Genomic DNA, 21969 nt, shown 5'->3' with positions numbered 1-21969 from the left:
GTGGAAAGCAATTTTTTGCTTTTTTCCTGGCTTTTGGACAATATTTCTGGGAAAATTCATCAGATCCATATACCAAATGAGTTTCAAAAATTGCAAATTGAAGTTCCCGTCGTGGCGCAGTGGTTAACGAATCCGACTAGGAACCATGAGGTTGCGGGTTCGGTCCCTGCCCTTGCTCAGTGGGTTAACGATCTGGCGTTGCCGTGAGCTATGGTGAAGGTTGCAGACGCGGCTCGGATCCCGTGTTGCTGTGGCTCTGGCGTAGGCTGGTGGCTACAGCTCCGATTCAACCCCTAGCCTGGGAACCTCCATATGCCGCGGGAGTGGCCCAAGAAATAGCAACAACAACAACAACAACAAAAGACAAAAAGACAAAAAAAAATTGCAAATTTATTAGGGCAAAAGGTGGAGGGGCTCAGGATGCCAATAATAATTTGTATACATTTCTTAAAAAGCAAACAAGTATCACATGTAGTGTTTCAGTACTGAATGCAGCCTGTAGACAGCTTGTATCGGTGGCCTGATTCCTCCTCCCTTGAGCCGTCTTCCCTGTTGCTCGATCCTCAGGATCCCTGCCCCGTCGCAGGTTGGCTTTGGTTATAAAGAGGAAGGTGGGTCCTGGGTGTTCCCCAGGAACAGGGCAGAAAGGATTCAGGTGTATTAACAGAATTTCCTTTCTATGAAAGCTGCTCCCTTTCTGAATTCTTGGCTGCCAAATTCAGACACATGGTTTGATGAGTGTGCTACTAATTCACAAAGCGAGAGCTGCAAACACATGCTCCATTAATGGCTCTCATATAAATCCTCCTGAGCAGTCAAAACTTGGCCCTTTCACACAAGTGCTTTTTGTTCTGGCCCCAGTGCTGCAGGCAAAGCTGGGCTGCCCCACCTGGGAAGGAAGCATCTGTCCAAGATCACGTCTAATGTCTTAACCAAAGGCACTGAAGGCTGAGCCTCACAGTGGAGGTGGCTGGGGACCACGAGCCCTGGGAGGAGCTTGGACATGCAGAAGCTGAGGATTGTGTCCTCCTCCCCAGGCCTCCAGTCACTGCACCTCATCCATCCCCTAAGACACTGAAGCCTGTCAAGGAAGACAGGGAGCAGTGTCCACTTGGGGCCACCCAACCTGACAGGTCAGTGGGGGCGGGGCATTCCTGCCAAGTGGAAGGGGCGGTGCCTGGGAGAATAGGGTGCACGCTCCGGACAAGGGGTGGCAGAGAGGGAGGCTGGGACACTGCAAGGATGGGGCGGGGGCACTGGGACCTCAGCTTGATTCCCCAGTGTACAATTCTGAGACACCTGGAGCTCACAGGTGGATGGAGAAGATAAAACACACAAATGATATGGGATTTGATGAGTAGGTTCCTGGACTTGGAGCCAATGCATCCAGATGACCATTTCCATGTTTGTGAGACATTCTGAGATACTTTCCCCTATCGACCAAGAGGAAGGATAGTTTATACTCCCACCCACAGAAAGTATAAATTCCTGTTTTGTTGCGCCCTCACCGGTATTGATGGTTTTAAAATATCTACTGAAGGATAGGGAATTGCATCCTCTTACTGTTCAAAGTTCTGGTCCTCTGATCGATAGCAAGCCTGGACATTTTCTTAAGCACTTTTTTTTTTTTTCTTTTTAGGGCCACACCTGTGGCATATGGAAGTTCCCAGGCTAGGGGTCGAATGGGAGCTGCTGCTGCCGGCCTACACCACAGCTCACAGCAACACCAGATCTGTAACCCACTGAGCAAGGCCAGGGATGGAACCTGCATCCTCCTGGATACTAGTAGGTTTCTTAACCCGCTGAGTGACAGTGGGAACTCCATCTCAAGTACATTTCTCATGATCTACTCATTTTCCCTTTTTTTTTTGTCTTTTTAGGGCTGCATGCACAGCATATGGAGGTTCCCAGGCTAGAGGTTGAATCAGAACTCTCGGCCACAGCCACAGCAACACCAGATCCAACCCTCATCTGTGACTTACACCACAGCTCACGGCAAAGCTGGATCCTTAATCCACTGATCAAGGTCAGGGATTGAACCTGTGTCCTCATGAATACTAGTCAGATTCATTTCCGCTGAGCCATGATGGGAACTGATTTTCCCATTTTTGAAAAATATTTTTATATTCTTTGAAAAGGTAAGTTTTTAAAGGAGTTTTGAAGGAAAGCATAAAGTTATTAATGTGACTAAGATGGGAGCCTGAATACTGGTCAGGATGAATCAAAGTGGCCTCTGATGAAATCTTTGAATGTATAGACCCTCAGAGCGGACAGCACCCCTTCTTGGTGTCACACCCAAGAAACACCCTGCACATAGGATGAGGGTGAACATGGCTGAGTTCAGCTCTGTTTATACACGTGAACAAAGGAAAACTAATCAGTATTTGGCAAGAGGGGGAATGTTAAATAGAGCTTGTCCTATACATGCTGTGCAGTATATGCAGAAAGTCTAGGCTGGATCCATGTGCACTAGACACGGGTGAGCACAAAGCACAGCAGTATGTATAGCACGGTACCGTCACCACACAGTGACCCTCGAGTTAGGTGTTTATTAATGGCAGAGTGGTAATCGCATGGAAGGACTTGGATCAAATGAGGAACCGAGCAGGAAAGGGGCTAGAACTGGTGACAGTGGTCTAAGAAGACCCTGCCTTATCTGTACAGTTTTAATCCAAATGCTTCATAATGATGACAGGGTGTCCATGTTTTACTTACAGAGTTCAAGTTTCACTGAGACCTTTGTAGGAGGTGTGGACACTGTGTGAAGAGTTGTGCTGGTTTCCACACGCGTGGTGGACACTGGTGGAGCTCTGCTTTGCCCTGTGCCAGTTGGGGAAGACCAGGCACAGTCAGCCTGGATGAGCCCCAAACACGGCCTCCTTTGGGCCCTTTGGAGAGAAAATTCCAATTGAAGTTAGCAGGAAAGAACATCACGTTTGTTCGTATATTTGGAAGGAAAGGAAACATCCCCATCCAGTAATGACGCAGCCATAGGAGATCAGGCAGGGGTGGGGGCCAGGATGCCGGGTGTTCTCAGTGCAAGGCCTGGCCGGTCCCCCATTGGGGGCCATTCCCCACCAAGGGGCGCCTTGGCTGTGCACACAGAACCCCCAGAGTGGTTGGTTGTAGGTGTCTCTGGAGAAGAGGCTATGGTTTGCATGGATATTAAGGGATCTGGGGCCCTAAAGGCTCAGAACCACTGTGCTGGGGCCTCAGTGTCATGGGCATGAGTTATAACTCAGCACCTTGGTCTTCACACAGGCTGCACCAGACACTGAAATCCTAAAGTCCATCCCAGAATAGAAGGACTTCCACTTCTAGTTCAGTTGGAAAAACAGTTGTCTAGACTGAGAGCTACTTGCATACCTGGCCTCCTGCAGCCTCATGTCCAGCACGAGGGCCAAGTGTTCAGGCAGCCGGTTCTGTGGGTCTCCCAGCTGGACTCAGGCTGATGGGGTGGCCCATCCAGGGTCTCCCTTGGCCAGTGGCAGGGCTGGCACTCAGGTCCAGCTCTCCAGCACACCATAGTGTCTCCTCCACTCCTCCCAGGGTTGGTTATTCTGTGGGTGGTATTTTGACCCCACTAAGAAAGACTGGTCAGCTGCCTGAACATTCATACATCACCGCAGGCTCATTGGCCCCTGGAGTGGTAGGTGTGAGGGGCTGAGGCCATTAATTTCCCCACTAGAACTCAGTTCCTCCTTCTTAAGTGTGATTCCTGATCTCACTCCTGAGCTGGTGTGAAAAACAAGACACCTTCGTCAGTCCAGCAGTGCTCCCCAATCTTGTGAAAATTCACCTTGAGTTAGTGACCCAGCTCAGGACAAAGGCACAGTTCTGTGTGTTTGTGACTTGGTTTCAGAGGCACTGGCACCCAGACCCGCCCTGGTGGAAATGCTGATGGTCAGGCTAGACCTTTGCACAAGCCCTAGTCGCGCCTTCTGTGAGGGACAAATCTGTATCTGAACCGCAGTCCTGAGATTCCCGCATCTTCCATCCTCTCAGAGGTGCCCCTACCCACCCGTGCCTCTGTCCCCCCCAGCTTCTAACCCTGGCTGCCCTGGAACATAGTGGTCGATGGATAAAGTTATGCTGAGTGGTGTTGAGTGAGAAAGGAGGCCATAGATGACCTGTGCTGGACAGGCCCCCTCCTCCACCCCCACACACAGCCACAACCAGCCCTTTCCAGCTCCTTGTGGCACCCTGGGCTTCGCAGCCTTGCCCTTTGGAGCACAACCTGCCCCTGCCCTCCAGCCTCTCCACATACCCTCCTGGGGCAGCCCATCCACTCACGTGGAGCAGGCAGGGGGCTGGGAGGCTTTGACTTCCTGCCTCAGAGGCTCCAGGGTGTGTCCCCTGGGACCACGTCCTCCCCGCATCTCCATCCAGGGTGACCCCAGGCCCTCGGGTTTCAATATAATCTCAACCTCAGCTGCAAACTTAACCCCCACACACACACACACCGTGTTTCTCATTCAGTTAGGGGCCTTGCAGGCCCCCAGTTACCCCACCAAGAATCTGGGCCTGATCTCCAGCTGCTTGCATGTGGTTCTTCAAGTGGGAAACGTCCCTGCCCCTCCCTTCTCCGTGCCCACTGTCAGCCCAGGTCTCCCCATCATCACCTACAGGCTCCCTATGTCACCCAGGCCAGCCTCCGAGCCACCCAGAATTTATCTCAAATCTGTCTGCTGGGCCCCCTCTGCGTGTGTTCAGGGCTGTGCAGATTCTTCCCGAAAGTGGATCCCATTCCGACCTGTCTGGTCAAGAACCCTGGCAGGCTCACCACTCACGCCTGCTACCCTCACCCATCCTCCCAGCCCCTGCTCCAGGGTCCCCTCCGGGGCGCCTTTGGCAGATTTCAGCCTTCAGGCGGCTTTCCCGTGTTACTGCTGCCACAGCACCGCATTTACCCATCCTTCAGTCAGTCACTTACAAGCCCACACGGTGGCCCCAGGAATGAGTGATGAATTGCACCTGCTGCCAGGATCAGCTCCACGTGTGTAAGGCCCCTGTGCACCTGACCCTCACTGCCCCAGAATGGGCCCAACACGCTTGTCCCTTAGTGGCGTGCCATGCATGCAGAAGGCATCAGTGAATCCCAGTGTTAGGTGGGACTGGGAGGTCACTATTGTTTCATTAAGAGAGGCAGCATCAGGGGTATGTGTGACAACGTTTTTGTTTCTTCAGAGGTGCAAGCTGAAGGATTTTGTTTAGGAGGTTCAAATAAAAATACAGATAAAAAAACAAGCAACTATGTCAACATGTTAATGGTGGTTGAATCCAGGCACTGGGTGTAAGGATGCTCATGTTACGTTCTTTCTGTATGTCTTTATAGTTGAAATTGTTCACAGTAAAAAGTTTTTGAAAGGCGAGTTGACTTGAATTGGTGAGCCCTATTTTCTCACTTATCAAATGGTGTGTCTTAGTCCCTCGAGGCTGCTCTAACAGAATGTGATGGGCAAGAGCTTATTATAAACAGCAGAGACTTACTGTCCACAGTTCTGAAGGCTCAAAGTCTGAGATCAGGGCCAGCAGCACAGGGTTCTGGTGGCGGCGGCCTCTTCCTGGTTCACAGCTGGCCGCCCTCTCACCATGTCCTCACATGGCAGAAGGGGTGAGGGAGCTCTCTGGGGTCTCTTATAGGGGCACTGATCCCATTCACGTGGCCCCACCCTCACCACCTAAGCACCTCCCACCCCCACCCCCATCCAGTGCTGTCATACTGGGCATTGGGATTTGGATTCATATATGAATGTGGGGACATTTGGGCCCCATTGAGGAGGGGCAGCTAGGGCCCAGTCCTTTTTCCTGGGGCTGGAGAGTTCTTGGCAGGCCCCCGGAGTCCAGGACTCAGGACGGAAATTGCTTTTGGCTCCCACATTCCTCATCTCCGTGACACCAGTGACCCTCAGGGCAAGATGAATGTTTGTTTCTATGATTAAAAGGAGGAAAAGTATGGGCAGAAGGGCCAGCTCTGCTAGTCAAGTCAGTCGGGACCAAGGCAGAGGTCAGGCTGCAGCTCTTTGGAAATGTGGTTTGCAGCAGGGCCCAGGCAGGCTGATAAGCAGAGGGCCAGTCATTGGTTGAGTGCAGGGCAGGCTCATCAGAGGAGGTTACTCCTTTTAAAGGGCAGGCTGGTGGTCCCGCGGTGGTGCAGTGGATTTATGAACCAGCTTGTCTCTATGGTGGTGCCAGTGTGATCCCCAGCCTGGTGCAGTGGATTAAGGACCCAGCCTTGCCAAACTGTGGTGTGGGTCACGCTGCAGCTCCGATCCCATCCCTGGCCAGGGGACTTCCATATGACACAGGTACAGCCAAAATAAATAAATAAAGGGCCCGGGTTGTGGCACTGCCCCTACTCAATGTGCTCAGGGGTCTGCTTCAAGTTCTCAGTTAAGAGCTCTGGAGGGAGTTCTGGCATGGTCAGCAGTAAGGAACACGACTAGTATCCATGAGGACCTGGGTGCAATCCCTGAGCTCGCTCAGGGGGTTAAGAATCTGGCATTGCGTGAGCTGTGCTCTGGAATCCCTGCCACCCCCGCCCTTCTAAGGTCTGAAACACGCCCAACTGCACCTTCCTGTGTGGAGTTCTATGTAAGCCGGACCGGGTTAACCTACCCCCTCGTCCTGGGCTCTGTGTTTCTCTGCCTCCCTTACTCAGAAAAGTCCTGTCCCTCTGACCCCTCGGGTCCCTCGCCCCCGGTCCGCTTACAGCCCCGGTCCATTTACAGCCCTCACAACCGAGGCGCACGGTGGGGAAGGTTCTGAGGGGGGGTCCTCGGGGACCGGCGCGCATCCGCACCCTAATCCTCGAGGGGGCCGCCCATCCACAGCTGATGCCACGGCTTCCCCCACTGCCCGGGTCTCCAGCAGGCAGACCAGCGACCCCAGAGGGCCCGCGGAGCGCCTGGGCCGCAGGTCGTGGGAAGGCCGGCCGCCCGAGGGGCGTGGATGCGGGCGGGGCGGCGGCGCTTTTAAGAGGCTGCGCGCCAGGCGGCTGCGCCCAGCTGGGAAGCGGAGCAATGGAGACGGCGCGGGACTTCGCGGGAGCCCTCCTCAGGCGAGTGCTGCGCTGCCTGCGCCCCCGATCCCCGGTGCCCCGCAGCGCCCTACCCTTTCGCCTCCTCAGCCCACCTGCCCAGCCCGAGCCGCCCACAGCCGGCCGCCAGCGCAGGTGTGGCTCCCCAGATGAGCGTGTGTCCACGGAACAGGTGCGGGTGGTGAGTGCAGGAGCGGCCACATCCCTTGCCGCCGCAGCCCCAAGGGCGCGGACGAGGCGGGTCCAGGAGGCCTGGGCGACAGCTCCACCGGGTGCCGGGTCAGGTTTCTCGGGCTCCCTGAGCGCGGCGGGAGTTGGGGCGACGCGAGTGGTGCTGGTGGGGAGCGTGGTGTCTGGGCGGCCAGCTCAGCTCTCAGGACAGCGCGGGTTCCAGGTCCAAGCGCCCGCCTGGGCCTGGACGCTCCCTGACCCTGCTGGCTGAACCCCCAGGCTTGTAAGGTGGAGTTTGGGGAAGCGGTGACGCTGCCCAGTGGGGAAGAAGGGCCCCCAGACCCTCGCCAGCTCCAAGCGGGGCCTGACCGAGAACCACAGCACTTTTTTCTCTCTAGGGTTCTTCTTCTCACCTAGACATCCTTAACCAATCTTTGTAAAACCCTAAAGATATCAGGTGGCTGTAACTTTACAGATTTAAGGGAGGGATGAGTGGATGGTGCTTTATTTGAAGATGTTCAGAGTACTTCAAAAAGATAGAAAGCGCTTGAGTTCTTTGAAATGCAGGTTTTCTGAGGTGAGGGGGAAGGAAATGTGATCTGTAAGCTTCTGAACTTGGGTTCTTAAAGGGGGTGACATGCTCAAGATTAGAGACAGCTGCCAACATATGGGGGGGCGTCTGTTTATCCTCTGGCTGTCTGGCTGTCTCTTTGAAAACAAACAATGAGGAGTTCCCATCATGACTCAGTGGCTAACGAATCCGACTAGTATCCCTGAGGACCCAGGTTCGATCCCTGGCCTCGCTCAGTGGGCTAAGGATCTGGCGTTGCCGTGAGCTGTGGTGTAGGTCGCAGACGCCTCTTGGCTCTGGCGTTGCTGTGGCTGTGGCATAGGCCGGCAGCTACAGCTCCGATTCAACCCCTAGCCTCGGAACCTTGAGTGCAGCCCTGCAAAGACAAAAACCAAAAACAAACAATGAAAAACAGAAGGTGGGCGACAGACTTTTTCATGCATCTTCACTGATGGGCTTCAGGCCAAAAGGAAAAGCCCTCGGGTTTTTTTCCTGGTTTATTCCTCTTCCTCCAGCTCCACCCACCCCACAGTCCCACTCCCAGGGGTAGCAACTGCTAAGGGTTTGCAGTGTGTCTTCCAAACTTTCTCCCATGGAACTCTCGCAGCACTGAGTTGCTGGGCTGAGCAAGGATGGCAGGAGGGCACTAACGCTGGTTGGTGTGGCCTGGAGCAGGAGGAGTCAAGGCCGGCAGAGTTAACACTGCCCTGCCCTGCCCTTGCCCCTGACCCTACAGCACTATCCCGGACCCCAAATGTCTCTGTGACTGGCTTAGGAAATGTTGGCATTTGACATCTGATTGGCTCGGACAGTCCTGAGTAGGGCGAGGGACTACTTGTAGGGGACATGCTGTCGTCCCGTTCCTGCTTCCAGACTCAGCTGCTGTGATTCTTGTTTCTCCGCCTGCTTCTACACACTCTGTAATACCTGCTGAAAGGAACACATTTGTCTTCTAGTGTCTTTAAAGCCATGTCCAGGCTGCAGACCCACAGGAGCTGCAGGCCAGGAGACTGCTGGACCTCTATCTCTTCTCAGTGGTCCTTAAACCTCCTGGTGGAGTATGTCCCAACTCTGTCTTTGATTAGTAAATGACTGCATGTTGCCAAAGAAGGGACCTAGTCCATGTACATGTCTATTTTTACAGATCATATGGGTATAAGCACTTATAGGGTCTTAACACGTCATTCGTTTGTTCATCATCTGTGATCAGGAGCCTGAGGTCTCCCATCTCAGCTCTGGACACCCAGATGTCCCCATGGTGTGTGTTGTCACAGACAAAGCCTGCTCTGACTTTGTGCCCTGGCAGTGGTAACATTCTGAGGTTGTTACAGAGCCCATCTATATTAATGCTTTGTGTAAAATAGCTGCTTTTGTGTCTCTTTCCTTCCTTGGGTAAGAACTCCAGGTTTTCTATAGCTGCCCTCTCAGTACACATTTTACCAGTCTTATCAGTGATATAAACAGGGAATTGAGTTTTCTACAAGCTTATTCCTTCATGGTCTGAACTCTTACTTTAAAAACATTCAGTATTCAAAGACTTCGTGGTCATATATTGGATAGGTTTTCTAGCCAAGCATTTTGCTGGATTGGTCAAGGCACAGCTGTGAGCTGCCATAGTCCTGTCAGGCGGCTCCCCATGGGGCCCATGTGTCTGAATGTTGCCTGTCGCCAACGTGTCACTGCTGGTGATTGGGAAGCCTCACTGGAGCCAACACTCCTCTGCTTCCAGCCGAGGGGTGAGGCCCCGCCAAGGCCTAATGGATGCTTTCCAAGCCCCGAACCATTTCTCTGCATTTTCATGGCGGGCTCAGCACTTCCCTGCTCCATCCTTGTCACCTGGCTTTGGGCACAGTGTGTGCTTTACTGCTTCACGTGGGCCTTCCTTGTCTACCTGACAATGAAATTTGGGACCCTGTTCCCGGACCTGCCTTTCTCCTCCAGCACTTGTAGAACACACATCAAGAGTTCCCATGGTGGGAGTTCCCGTCGTGGCGCAGTGGTTAACATATCCGACTAGGAACCATGAGGTTGTGGGTTCAGTCCCTGCCATTGCTCAGTGGGTTAACGATCCGGTGTTGCCGTGAGCTGTGGTGTAGGTTGCAGACGCGGCTCAGATCCCATGTTGCTGTGGCTCTGGTGTAGGCCGGTGGCTACAGTTCCGATTCAACCCCTAGCCTGGGAACCTCCATATGCCGCGGGAGCAGCCCAAGAAATAGCAAAAAGACAAAAAAAAAAAAAAGAGTTCCCATGGTGGTGCAGTGGTAATGAACCTCATCAGGCTCCATGAGGTTGCAGGTTTGATCCCTGGCCTCGCTCAGTGGGCTAAGGATCCGGCATTGCCGTGAGCTGTGGTGTAGGTCACAGACACAGATTGGATCTGGCGTGGCTGTGGTGTAGGCCAGCAGCTGTAGCTCCAATTAGACCTCTAGCCTGGGAACCTCCATATGCCGAAGGCACGGCCCTAAAAAGTAAAAAAGAAAAAAGAGCAAACAGCAGCCCAGATGCCTACGACCTATGGGGCCAGCTTCTTTCCACAGCAATGGACTTCATGTTGTCAGCTGTCAGCCTGTTTATCTCACACGCTGACAAGTTGAGGGGAAAATACAGACTTCCCTGTCCCCTCATTTCTGGGAGGCATGCCCCCTCGCAGTTTTCAAGAATGTTCCGTGAAGTCTGACGTCTCTTATCATCATGATTTCCCTGAAACTATCCATTTCCTTGAACAGCCATTTCCTTGTTGTTGTCATTTTTTCCGTGTAGTGAGGCGGTTTCCCTCCTGCTCCCTGTGACTGGCTGCACGTTCCAGGGGTGAGAGGCCGGCTAGCAGGGTGCGAAGCTAAAAGTCAGATTCAGAGGCTCTTCGGGGCTCTTGCGTCAACTTCAATGCAGTAAAACATGCATGGAGGAGAGTAGCACGTTTTTTGGCATCATGCTAGAGGCCAGGGACATAAATTATCCCATTAAAAGAGGACCAGGATTGAGCTGGATTCATATGCCGCTTTGTTCATTGAGGTAGTTGACCCTGCCGTTTGTTCATTTTGCTGGAGCAGAGTAAGCACTCGGAGTACTTGTTAAGCAGGCTTAGTGTACCTCAGATTTCGCTTAACCTCTTTGTGTATCTTTTGTAAGATAGTCTTGATTATATGTAATTCAGCGCATCAAATCACTTGCCCTCCTACTTGAAAAAAAAGGGCCGAACTTGACCTTCACATCTGCAGGACTATCTTAGGTGGCTTCTCAGCCTTTGTTCCAACTGTGACCCAGTTCTCAGGGGGAAAGAAGAGCACGGACTGGGTCCTTCTCTGTCAAGGACGGTCTCTGAGGGCAGCCATGAGGGAGGCCCAGGACTGACTCCAAGCCCTTATCTGGTCAGAAGTTAAAAGACAATGAAGGCTTTGTGGTTGGTGGAGCTGGGTCCCTGGATCATGGTTGCCCACGGAGGCATGAACCTCTGCAGCTGGTGAGCAGGTGCAGAACCATGATGAACTGGGTCAGTGCTTTGGTGCCCGTGGTGTGCCATTGACCTCCAGGGCCCAGGTTCTGAGATGTGAGCTTTGTCCCTGTTTCTCCCACTAAGCCTCTCACCCGGGGAAGCACAGCCCCAGGTGGACAAAGCAGTAACTCCCTGCTATGGGGCGGGGGGGGGTGGGGTGGGGGGATGGGGGTCCTTGCAACCAAAGAGGGTCTCGTGGGTGGGGTGGGATCCCCCTACCTGGCTGGTCATCGCCTGGAGCCATATCAGCAGAGCGCTGGTCCCTCTTCCCCAAGAGCCCCGGTCCAGACGCTGTCTTCTGGTTAGGAACAAGGCAGGTCCCAGCTGTCAAGCATCACGTGGATCATCCTTGCTGGTCCAGTTGACCAGGGCACCAAGGAAGGGGCTGAGCGAGGTCTCTGTGGCATCAGCTCAGTGGGACATGGCCCCTGGCTGGTTGTATTGTGTAACCTGGGAGCCTGTGTAACTCCCTGGAACAGGGGCAGAGGTCCAGAGCCATGTGACAGGCCCTGCTGTGTTGGGTCAGGCGTGGACTCCCTCTGTGGGCCTCTCGTTCTGGTGGGAAGCCCCTGGGGGACCAGTGACTGGACACAGCCCCCTTGCAGCTGCCCCACTGGACACAGGCTGGGCTGTGACCTAAAAGAGCTAGGCTAAGGGCAGAGGAACCCCCACCCCCACCCCCGCCACATACTCCAACTCTCCCTCACCCTCTCCGCCATGTTTATCACTTGGGACTTGAACTTCAGAGAGATTCCTTAGTAGCTGAGTGACCTTGAGAAATGACTCCAAGCCTCAGTTTTCTCATCTGAGAAATGGGGTAGCACTTCCCTTGTAAGTTGCGATGAAACTTAGTTAAGACGTAAAGAACCAACATGTTGCTGCCCTGGTGGATGCTTGGATATACACAATCACAAGGCCTGAGTGAAATGCCAGCTGAATATCCTTCAGACCAAATTCTTGCTGACAGCCTAGGCAAAGAGGTTGTGGCACCAATTCCAGCATGTAAGGGTGGGGGAGGGGCTTCCCACGGGGCCCCAGGCATTTCTCAGACGCCAGCAGGGTGTCCTAGGATTCAGCTCAGTTCTGACTCCATGTACCCAGAGAGCATGTGAGATCCCAGGGGGTAAGGGGCAGTCCCCCACTTCAGACACCAGGTTGCCACCTTTGTCCAGTAGGAAAGTGCAGTCTAGTTGGGGAAATAAAGCGTAGATAAGTAAATGAGAGTGTGTGTGCTGTCATTTATATATGCAGATGTGTGATATAGAATATAGATAGGTAGACACGGCGCTGGCAAACAGGTGTCCCTAGAACTCAAGCCTCTGTGGAGTTGATCTCAGCTAATTGCTCTAAGTGTCAGAAAGCAGTGAGGTCCCCACTTGCATCTTCAAGGTTGTCCCCAAAAGAAAGCCCTTTGTTTCATTCTCCTGTACAAGGATTTGTCCCATCTCTCTGAGCTGTTCAGGATTGGGGGGACAGTGCAGTGACAGATGCGGGTCCTTCAGGGCTGCACAGATAAAACGAATGTCACACATTGATCTCAGTGCCCAGCAGCAACAGCGCCCTGGAACATTGCCGATTCTCTTTGTGTTGCGAATTGTTTCTTTGCGTACGAATGTCCACAGTTCAGGGCAGAGGGCCTCCCGAATTGCCAGACTGGTCTCAGAGACTAAAACCCCTCCAGCACCACCAGCAAGGCCTATCTGTCAGGTGTTAGTTCAGAGAACTTCTTGGATGTGTGTTTAAAAGCACAGACTGTGGTTTTGTATTTCCTTGATTGCTGTCAAAGTTGCACTGTTCACTCCAGGCAGCCTCTTCCTAGTTACTCAGCATGTGGCCCCCAGCTCAGCTTTAGGAGGCAAAGACCACGTGCCTAGTCTGAATCCCAGTGCCCACCTGTGGGGCTGCTCTCCCATCTGAGTTTCTTCATCTGTAAATTGAGAAAACTAGGTTTTCTGAGGATGGAGGTAATATAGAGAGAGCAAAAACATGTGTTTGTTAAAAACTGCCAAAATGACTACGTAATAGCTGTTTTGTATTTATCCCCCATTTTGTTACATTTTTGTAGTTCCTAGGTAACAAAATTTAATTATCAAGGTTGGGGATTTTTTTTCCTCAGAAAATTAAAACATGATTTGGTCTTGCTACATTGTCTTTTCCTAGGTGAGTTCTTTTTTTTATGGTGGATTTTGATTCAGTTCTTTGATTAATGTAGAACTTGCTCCAAAGTTCCACATGATAAATGGTCTACAGTTCTTGGTATTCTGGAGTTCCCGTCATGGCTCAGTGGTTAACGAATCTGACTAGGAACCATGAGGTTGCAGGTTTGATCCCTGGCCTTGCTCAGTGGGTTAAGGTTCTGGTGCTGCCATGAGCTGTGGTGTAGGTTGCAGACTCGGCTCAGATCCCAAGTTGCTGTGGCTGTGGCGTAGGCCGGTGGCTACAGCTCCGATTAGACCCCTAGCCTGGGAACCTCCATATGCTGCGGGAACAGCCCAAGAAATGGCAAAAAGACAAAAAATAAATAAATAAAAATAAATAAGAAAGTTCTTGGTATTCCAACCACAGTGATTACTGTGTTCTGCTGTTCCTTGTTTAGCCTCATTTCAAAAAATTGGTTTATTGGAGTTCACGTCGTGGCGCAGGGGAAATGAATCTGACTAGGAACCATGAGGTTGCGGGTTCCATCCCCAGCCTCGCTCAGTGGATAAAGGATCCAGCGTTGCCGTGAGCTGTGGTGTAGGTCACAGACGTGGCTCGGATCTGGCATTGCTGTGGCTGTGGCCGGTGGCTACAGCTCCAATCAGACTCCTAGCCTGGGAACCTTCACATGCTGCGAGTGCAGCCCTAAAAAGCAAAAAAAAAAAAAAAAAAAGAAAGAAAAGAAAAGAAAAAAAATATTGGCTTATTGCTATAGTGACTACTATCTGGCCTTTAATTTTCTGGCTCAGTCTTCTTCTTTTTTCTTTTTTTGGCTGCGCCCACATTGCATAAGAATTCCAGAGCCAGGGATCAAATCTGAGCCACAGCAGTGACAATTCCAGGTCCTTAGCCCACTAAGCCACAAGGGAACTCGCTGGCTCAGTCTTATTATACAAATGTGTAACTATTTTTATGTGTGCCTAATTCTTTAACTCTGTTTAGCTGCTCCCTGGTCTTGAGAAATCTTTTTTTTTTTTTTTAAGGTTTTTCAGCTCTAAGAACCAGGTTTGCAGAATATACTTCTTATTCCTCTTTTGAGTTTGAGGCCCTTACATGCCTTCTCAGACAGTTACTGCAAGGGCTTTGCATGTTCAGGTAACACAGGTATAATGATGGTTGCGTTGCATTTATTTTATTTTATTTTTGTCTTTTTGCCATTTCTAGGGCCGCTCCTGCAGCATATGGAGGTTCACAGGCTAGGGGTCGAATTGGAGCTGCAGCCGTCGGCCTACACCAGAGCCACAGCAACTTGGGATCCGAGCCGCCTCTGCAACCTACACCACAGCTCATGGGATCCTTAATCCACTGAGCAAGGCCAGGGATCAAACCCACAACCTCATGGTTCCTAGTCGGATTCGTTAACCACTGAGCCACAACAGGAACTCCTGCGTTGCGTTTTTTAATATTATACATTTGTTTGTTCCTTATTAGTTATGTGATTTTCAATAATCCCAGCCATTGGCTTTCTTTTAGGTATAAATAGTATCACTGTCTTATTTCTGTGTTTCTTACTTGAGACCTCTCTCTGAGGACTCCTCTTTGAAAGTAACCTTCGATGTGTTTTGACTTTTCCCTCCACTTCCAGGCCCCTGACGTTCATGGGGCTGCAGACCAGGAAGGTGCTGCTCACACCCCTCATGCATCCTGCTCGCCCCTTCCGAGTTTCCAACCACAACCGGAGCAGCCGACGGGGGGTGACAGCCAGCAGCCTGCAGGAGCTCCTCAGCAAGGTACGGGGACCACGGTGTGCCCCCACCCCTGGCAGCTCACACGGTCCCCAAACTTGCAGGGGCCTGGGAACAAGACAGAGGGTCTGAGGGGGGCCTTCTGGGGTTAAAAGGAGGGTGTAAAGCAGAAAAGGGGATATTACCATGTTCTTGTCCCATATAAGATTTAGGTACAGACAAAAGCCTTAAAGATCGCCACCAATTGATAATGTGGCTTTATTTCTTTGACAAGGGAGCTTAGAGGAGGCAGACTTTGGAAATCTGCTTTTGGTTAGAAAGGCTGGGGAACAGTGCTTAATCTGAAACAGCATCCCGATCACCAAATAAGGAAGAATCATAGCCTCCAGTGGCGGCAAAGCCCAGACACAGATGCCTGTGGAAACCAGACAGGTGTCCAGCACGCGGGGTCTGCAGCGAGAGAGAGGCGGGCTTTCTAAGGATCACGTACACAGGGTCATTCTTATTATTTGTCCCAATAAGCAGGACCTTTTAGAAACTGAATGTTATTCCCAGAGATCACGTATATCCTGTCTGAACTTCTGAGGAAGTTAGGTCCTGATGCTCCCTAGCTTCTTTCTCTTCAAAGCAAAGACTAAGTCATCGACACCAGTTAAGGTACGTCTTCGCCCTGAAAACCCTCTGCATCAGCCAGCGCTTCTGGAACCATGACCTAGTGCCACTGGTAGGTCCAAACGGAGTCCCTCGCTCCCCTCCTGACTGTGGTGTTCCACCCTAGACCCTGGATGCCCTGGTTATCGCCAGCAGAGTGGTCACTTTAGTGTTGGAGGAAGATGGCACCGTGGTAGATACAGAGGAGTTCTTCCAGATGCTGGGGGACAACACACACTTCATGGTCCTGGAGAAAGGACAAAAGTGGACACCGGTAAGCACTGCCAAAGGCGGCTCCTCTCACCTGCAAAAGTGTGGTCCCCTTTGGCGTTGACCAGCCCTCTTTCTAAGTGTATCCTTTGTGTTCACCTAATAAGCGGATCTGCTACCCTCACAGGGATGCTTGTATTTCTAGGAAACATAGGATCGTTGTGAAATGGGGTTATGTTACTTGGAGCCAGTAATTCTGAGGGACAGGCTTTGGCCAGTGAGTAGCTACAGGTCCTGTGATGGCGTGTGGAATGACCACTCACACTCTGTGACCTCAGGAGTCAGAGAGCTGACATAGCAGGTGAAATCAGGAAGGTGTGTGCAGGTGTAAATGCAGTGATTTAGACAAGCAACAAGTTAGACTGAAGGATTTTATTTCTGGAGTTCCCGTCGTGAGCGTGGCGCAGTGGTTAATGAATCTGGCTAGGAACCATGAGATTTCAGGTTCGATCCCTGGCCTTGCTCAGTATGTTAAGGAGCTGTGGTGTAGGTTGCAGATGTGGCTGGGATCCCGCATTGCTGTGGCTCTGGCGTATGCTGGTGGCTACAGTTCCAATTAGACCCCTAGCTTGGGAACCTCCATATGCCATGGGAGCAGCCCTAGAAATGGCAAAAAGACCAAAAAAAAAAAAAAAAGGATATTATTTCCAAGAAAACTGTAGGTTATCTTGGAAAACACCTACAAATACAAAGCAGAATAATAAAACATCTTTCTTCTATATGATTAAATGAAGTTTAAGGAAGAGAAATCCTCAGAGGTGAACATTTTTATGGGATCCAGAATCCAAAGAGGAAAGCAAATGCTGAAGCTTTCGTCTCACCTGTGGCATCTCACCCATGGGCAGCCACTGACCCCAGTGCCGGGGCTTCAGCTCTATGGATGCTGGTGGACAGGTGCCCACAAAAGGGACTCTCACAGCTCTCTCCTGAGAATCTGGTCTCAAGGTGCCCTGCTGAGGTTTTAGGGGCTGCTGGTCCTGAAGCACCCAGAGACCTCAGAGGAATCAGCACTGGAGGGACTGTGCTCACTGAATGCTTGTTCCCCAGCTGGTCCCTTCGTTCCCCAGCTGGTCCCACATCCGCCTCCCCAGAATGTGTCACTTTATGTGGCAAAGGGGATTGGACATGGGGTGATGATCCTGGATTATCTGGCAGGCCAATGTCATCACAAGATTCTAAGAGGGACAGTCAGTGAGGAGTGACAAGAGGATGGGCAGAGGGACACAGGTGCCCCTGAAGTGGAGACACACAGCCCCAGCAAGACAGCCTGCAGCTCACCTAGGATTCCCAACTTCCATAACTGTCAGAGGGTAAATGTGAGGTGTTTTAAGACACCGAGCTGTGGCCATTTGTCCAAGCAGCAGCAGGAAACTCATTTGGAAGGGAGGGGTATTTTCTGTTGGTTTATTTTACTTAGTGGAGGAGCCTGCTGCCCTGTAACAGGTTGACGCTGCTGCATGGGCAGCACTAAACTGGGCCCAGGGGCATGTGAGTGTCACGTGGATCCTACACTTTGCCACCTTCCTTGGTAGTGTGGGGGGTGGGGTGGGGATTGGATAGGTCCTGCCCCACCTGCAGAAGGTTCTCAGTGAGTCCACCTTGGTGGGACTGGGACAGAACTTCAGAGAAGTGGCCACCAGGGGTCTCCCTCCCTCAGTCCAAAGCCTTGGAGAGTCTGGGGCAGGGTGGATCCTGGTTGGGGAAGAGGAAACCGCACACATTCATACCCTGACACCCAGTTAAAAGTCTGAGGTTGTGGGGGTAGGGGGGCATCTTCAGTTTGACTTAAGACCAGGACTTGAGGGGGAGTTTGAGGGACTGAGACGTAAACTTTGTTTTGTTTTTTCAGAGCCACACCCATGGCATGTGAAAATTCCCAGGCTAGGGGTCGGATGGGAGCTGTAGCTGCCGGCCTACACCACAGCCACAGCCATGCCAGATCTGAGCCGTGTCTGCAGCATACACCACAGCTCATGGCAATACCAGATCCTTAACCCACTCAGCGAGGCCAGGGATGGAACCTGAGTCCTCATGAATCCTCGTTGAGTTTGTTTCCACTGAACTACGACGGGAACTTCCGATATATAAACTTTGATGGGTCAGCAGGGAGCGGGGACAGGATTGCAGGTGGACCTCCGCCCCCCGATTCTGTGACCTGGATTTTTAATAACGTTTCCTAAATGACAGATGCCCCTCTGAGGCACCAGGACCCCATGGGCATCACTTTGTGGGCTGCCACCGTTGTGTGTCTGGGGGGCAGAAGAGGGGCTCCAGCAAAAAGGTATGGGGGCTTTCAGGGGAATGTATGGTTTAGCTTCAAATAGAGTAGATTTGTGTCAGGAAATTTAACCTTCACAGCCTCATTCCTCCCAGTGACTAAGCTTCATGAAAGTTACATGCGGCTTTGCATCCTGGACACTACAGGACAGAGCTTAGTGGGGAAGACGTGTCACAGGCTGTTTATAAACCCAGGATTTGCAGAGGTCTGTGACCTTCTCTCCCAACCTCAGTGTCCAGCGATATCTTCGGTAGACTGAGAGTAGCTCCCGCAAGGGTCCTGAGAGGTCAGCTCTCATCCAGGGCAGGAGCTGGAGCATGGCTCTCCCACCAGCTCTGGCTTAGCCGTGGGGTTCTGGCCCTTTCTGCAGCTGCCTCCCATGCAGTGGGAATAGCACTCCCGCTGGTCTCTAAGCAGATTGTGCCACGGTCGTGGGCCCGCCCATGTTAACCAGACAGCATGGTGGCCCTGGGTGACCCGTGTGAGGGTGTCCCAACTGAGTCATCGGCACAACTGTCCATTGAGCCCTGGACCCTGAAATCCAGGCCCAAAGCCGAGTCACACTCGTCCCCGGTCATTAAACAGCAGACTGGAGAAGGTGCTTGCGCATGGGTTTGGACCCTGTGGCAGCATAAACACACTGATCTGTTAAAACATTCCTTGGGTAACTAGCAGCTTAGTCATGAGCAGATTTTCAGCTGACAAAAGAGAGGAAGGCAGCCTAAAACCCAAACTGCAGGATTACAGTTGGGACGGTCCCAAGGCCTCCCTCCTCCTGCCCTAGGCTGGTACCTACATCCCCGCCCCCCAGAAGCCTAAGAGATCGGGAATAGCAAGAGTCACCTTTGACCTGTACAAGCTGAACCCTAAGGATGTCATCGGCTGCCTCAACGTCAAGGCCACCATGTACGAGATGTACTCCGTGTCCTATGACATCCGGTGCACAGGGCTCAAGGCCCTGCTGAGGTAAGAGAACAGGGGTCCCTTGGGGTCTGGATGCGGCAAGCAGCTCGTCCCAGCTCACTCCTCTGTCCCCAGCCCAGCCCCCACCTGATTCTGTGTCACAGAGCAGTTCACTCCTACACCACAGATTTATCCAGAAAACAAGGACTCAAGCCAAAATACAGTTTCTTTTCCAAAGACCATTAGATACGACGTGAAGCGGGTGGGCAGGTGGCACTGGCATGCTCCCTCCACATGTGCCGCCAGGGCACCCCACAGGCTGGGCCTGGGGGAAACGCATCCTGATCTGTACCCCAGAACCATGTGAACAAATTCTATGTACCAGGAACACTCCTGCCATCCAGCCTCTGAGCTCTGCCCTCAGGGGTCCCTCCCGGCCTTGCCTCTGGGCAACCAGCTCTGTGACCTTTAACAGCTTCCTTAAAACTTCTCTGAGCCTCAATTTCATTCTCTTTAAAACGAGTGCACTTGCATAGGCCCTAAATACACCTGCTTCCACCCCTGCAGTAAACCCATCCCTGAGCCTCTTAAGAAGGAACCCCCTGTGGAGGAGGATGGAGGGAGAGGCTGAAGAAGCAGAGGTCTTTGAAGTTAGGTTGAAATGGGACAGGCTGGCACCCAGTGCTCCCTGCACAGCCCCCAAAGGGCCTGCTTTTCTGCTGACCCAAGTGGGCCATGGCTTCCGAGAGGCAGAGCCTCCAAGACCTGGACAACAGTTCCCGTCCTGCTGTTCAACCCTTGACCCCTGCCAGCCACCCCCCACCCCCAGTAGAGCTTCCTCTTTTTGCTGAGATGGGAGAAAACGGCTTAATTGCTTGATTTTTAAAGTGAGACAGAGAGTTACAACCTCCTCAAAGCATAAAGTAAACCCGGCCCCAAATCCCACCTCGTGGGGTGATTCAGTCTTGTCACTGGTTCTGACCAGCTGCTGGCTCTGACGGCAGCAGGAACAGCCACAGAAGCCATGAGGGCCCCACGTCAGAGTCTTCACCAGCCATCCCATGTGGACACCAGTGCCCCAAGCCCTCAGCCCCCTCTGTGGGGGGGAGACGTTAAAACTGGGCTGAGACCTCTTAGCTTCGGCCTCAGTAGAGAATAAAAATGTGAGTGAGAACTGCCTTTTGGTCTGCAACGTCACGAATGCCAGGTCAGCCTTCAGGCTCAGATGCCATGACAGGGCCGAGGCCGGTGTTCCAGCCACCCCAGCCAGCGGTGTCACAGGACTGCAGGTTTGCTGGACTCCTCCAGCAGCAAGCCCCACACCCCCAGCCAGGCCACCAAAGGACAGGATAATGTGGGGGTTCCCTGGCCGCCTCAGCCCTTTCTAGATACTGAGCAATGGGCCATGTTTGGAAGTGGCCAGTGGAAGGTGGTTCCTGGACAGTGGCAGTGGGAGCTGCTAGAAATGCAGAGTGCGGATCCCACCTGGACCCCAATCAGCATCTGTATCCCAGGCAGGCCTAGGCTGTGTGAACTGAGAGTGAGCTTCCCAAACGTGAAAGCAGTGGACTGCAGGTGCCCCAGCGTGTGTTGGGGGTGGGGCCCCCCCTGCCTGGGGCCCGTGCCCAGCTGACACCCCCTCTCTTGCAGGAGCCTGTTGCGGTTCCTGTCCCACACCGCCCAGGTGACTGGCCAGTGTCTCATCTACATGGGCACGTACATGCTCCGAATGCTGGCTGACACGGAGGAGCAGGCGGTGCCTGGTGTGCGCCCTAGGCGGGGGCTCACAAGTGGATAGGGGCTCTGCCCCCCTTGACCCATCTGATTCCTTTCTAATTCGAAGACACTGTTCGTACATGTGCATCTATGGGCGGTGGGCCCTTCTGCTCAGGAACAGGGGCTTGAGGGCACGTGTCAGGGTGGGGCAGCAGGTGCCCCGTGGGGGTGGGGGATAAGGGTCAGCGTGCATGCACAAGGCCCTGGGCTCCTGCAATAAACCCATGACAAAACTTCCATGCTTCCTCTTCATCTCTGCTTCATCTCAGTAAAGCAAACAACTTTCACAGAGAGGCAAAACTCAGCTGGAAATGTTCTGTTAACACATGTCATCATTTTTAAGTCTTTTCAGTACTTGGTGCTGCAGGAACAGGAGTGTCAAACATTCCTGTGGGCTTAAGGTCGGTCCTGAACAAGCCCAGAGACCCGGCAGCCTGTGGGCCTGAGTGTTGGGGGTGATCAGGGTGCACTGTCAGCTTTTCCTAAAAAGCAAAAGGGACGGCTGGAAACCAGGGCCTGACGCATGGCAGGCATGGACCAGGCCTGCGGTTCTTCTGTCACCTGTGCCATCAGGCAGGCCCTAGGCTGCAAGTGACGCAGAGAGAGCTTGGGCTGTGGGGCAGGCATGGACACGGGCTCCTGATGGGCTAGGGACCCATGTCTCCACCCCACCCCTCCACCCCCACAGGTATGGTCTTCAGGGAGGTTACCCCACAGCAGAAGGTCCTGGGCTGCAGCCCAGCCGGACACACTGGACGGCGCCCACATGCGGTCACTGTGGCTGAATGACAGGCAGGTCTTGGGCAGGGGGAAGGGTAAGCACAGACCATACGCTGGGGTGGGGCAGCCTGAGTCCTGGAGGAAACAGGTGCTGCTGCCAGTCTAGGGCACAGGTGGCTACGAGACAGATCCACCCCATTGGGACTTGTGGTT

The 21969-nt window shown here is 52.7% G+C and overlaps 1 protein-coding gene across 3 annotated transcripts; it reads left to right on the top strand.

Annotated features, from left to right (window-relative positions):
* CIDEA (cell death-inducing DFFA-like effector a) lies at positions 6065 to 21346 on the top strand. Of its 3 annotated transcripts, XM_005656107.3 has the most exons (6): positions 6065 to 6308; positions 6871 to 7060; positions 15059 to 15203; positions 15937 to 16083; positions 19142 to 19323; positions 20911 to 21273. In XM_005656107.3, exons 2-6 carry the CDS (start codon positions 7023 to 7025, stop codon positions 21056 to 21058), a joined length of 660 nt encoding a protein of 219 aa, XP_005656164.1. In that variant the 5' UTR covers positions 6065 to 6308; positions 6871 to 7022; the 3' UTR covers positions 21059 to 21273.

The sequence above is a fragment of the Sus scrofa genome, chromosome 6, assembly GCF_000003025.6.
Source record: "Sus scrofa isolate TJ Tabasco breed Duroc chromosome 6, Sscrofa11.1, whole genome shotgun sequence".
NCBI classification, from domain to species: domain Eukaryota; kingdom Metazoa; phylum Chordata; class Mammalia; order Artiodactyla; family Suidae; genus Sus; species Sus scrofa.
Note: the sequence above shows the minus strand (reverse complement) of the source record. Positions and strands in the feature narration are given on the sequence as shown.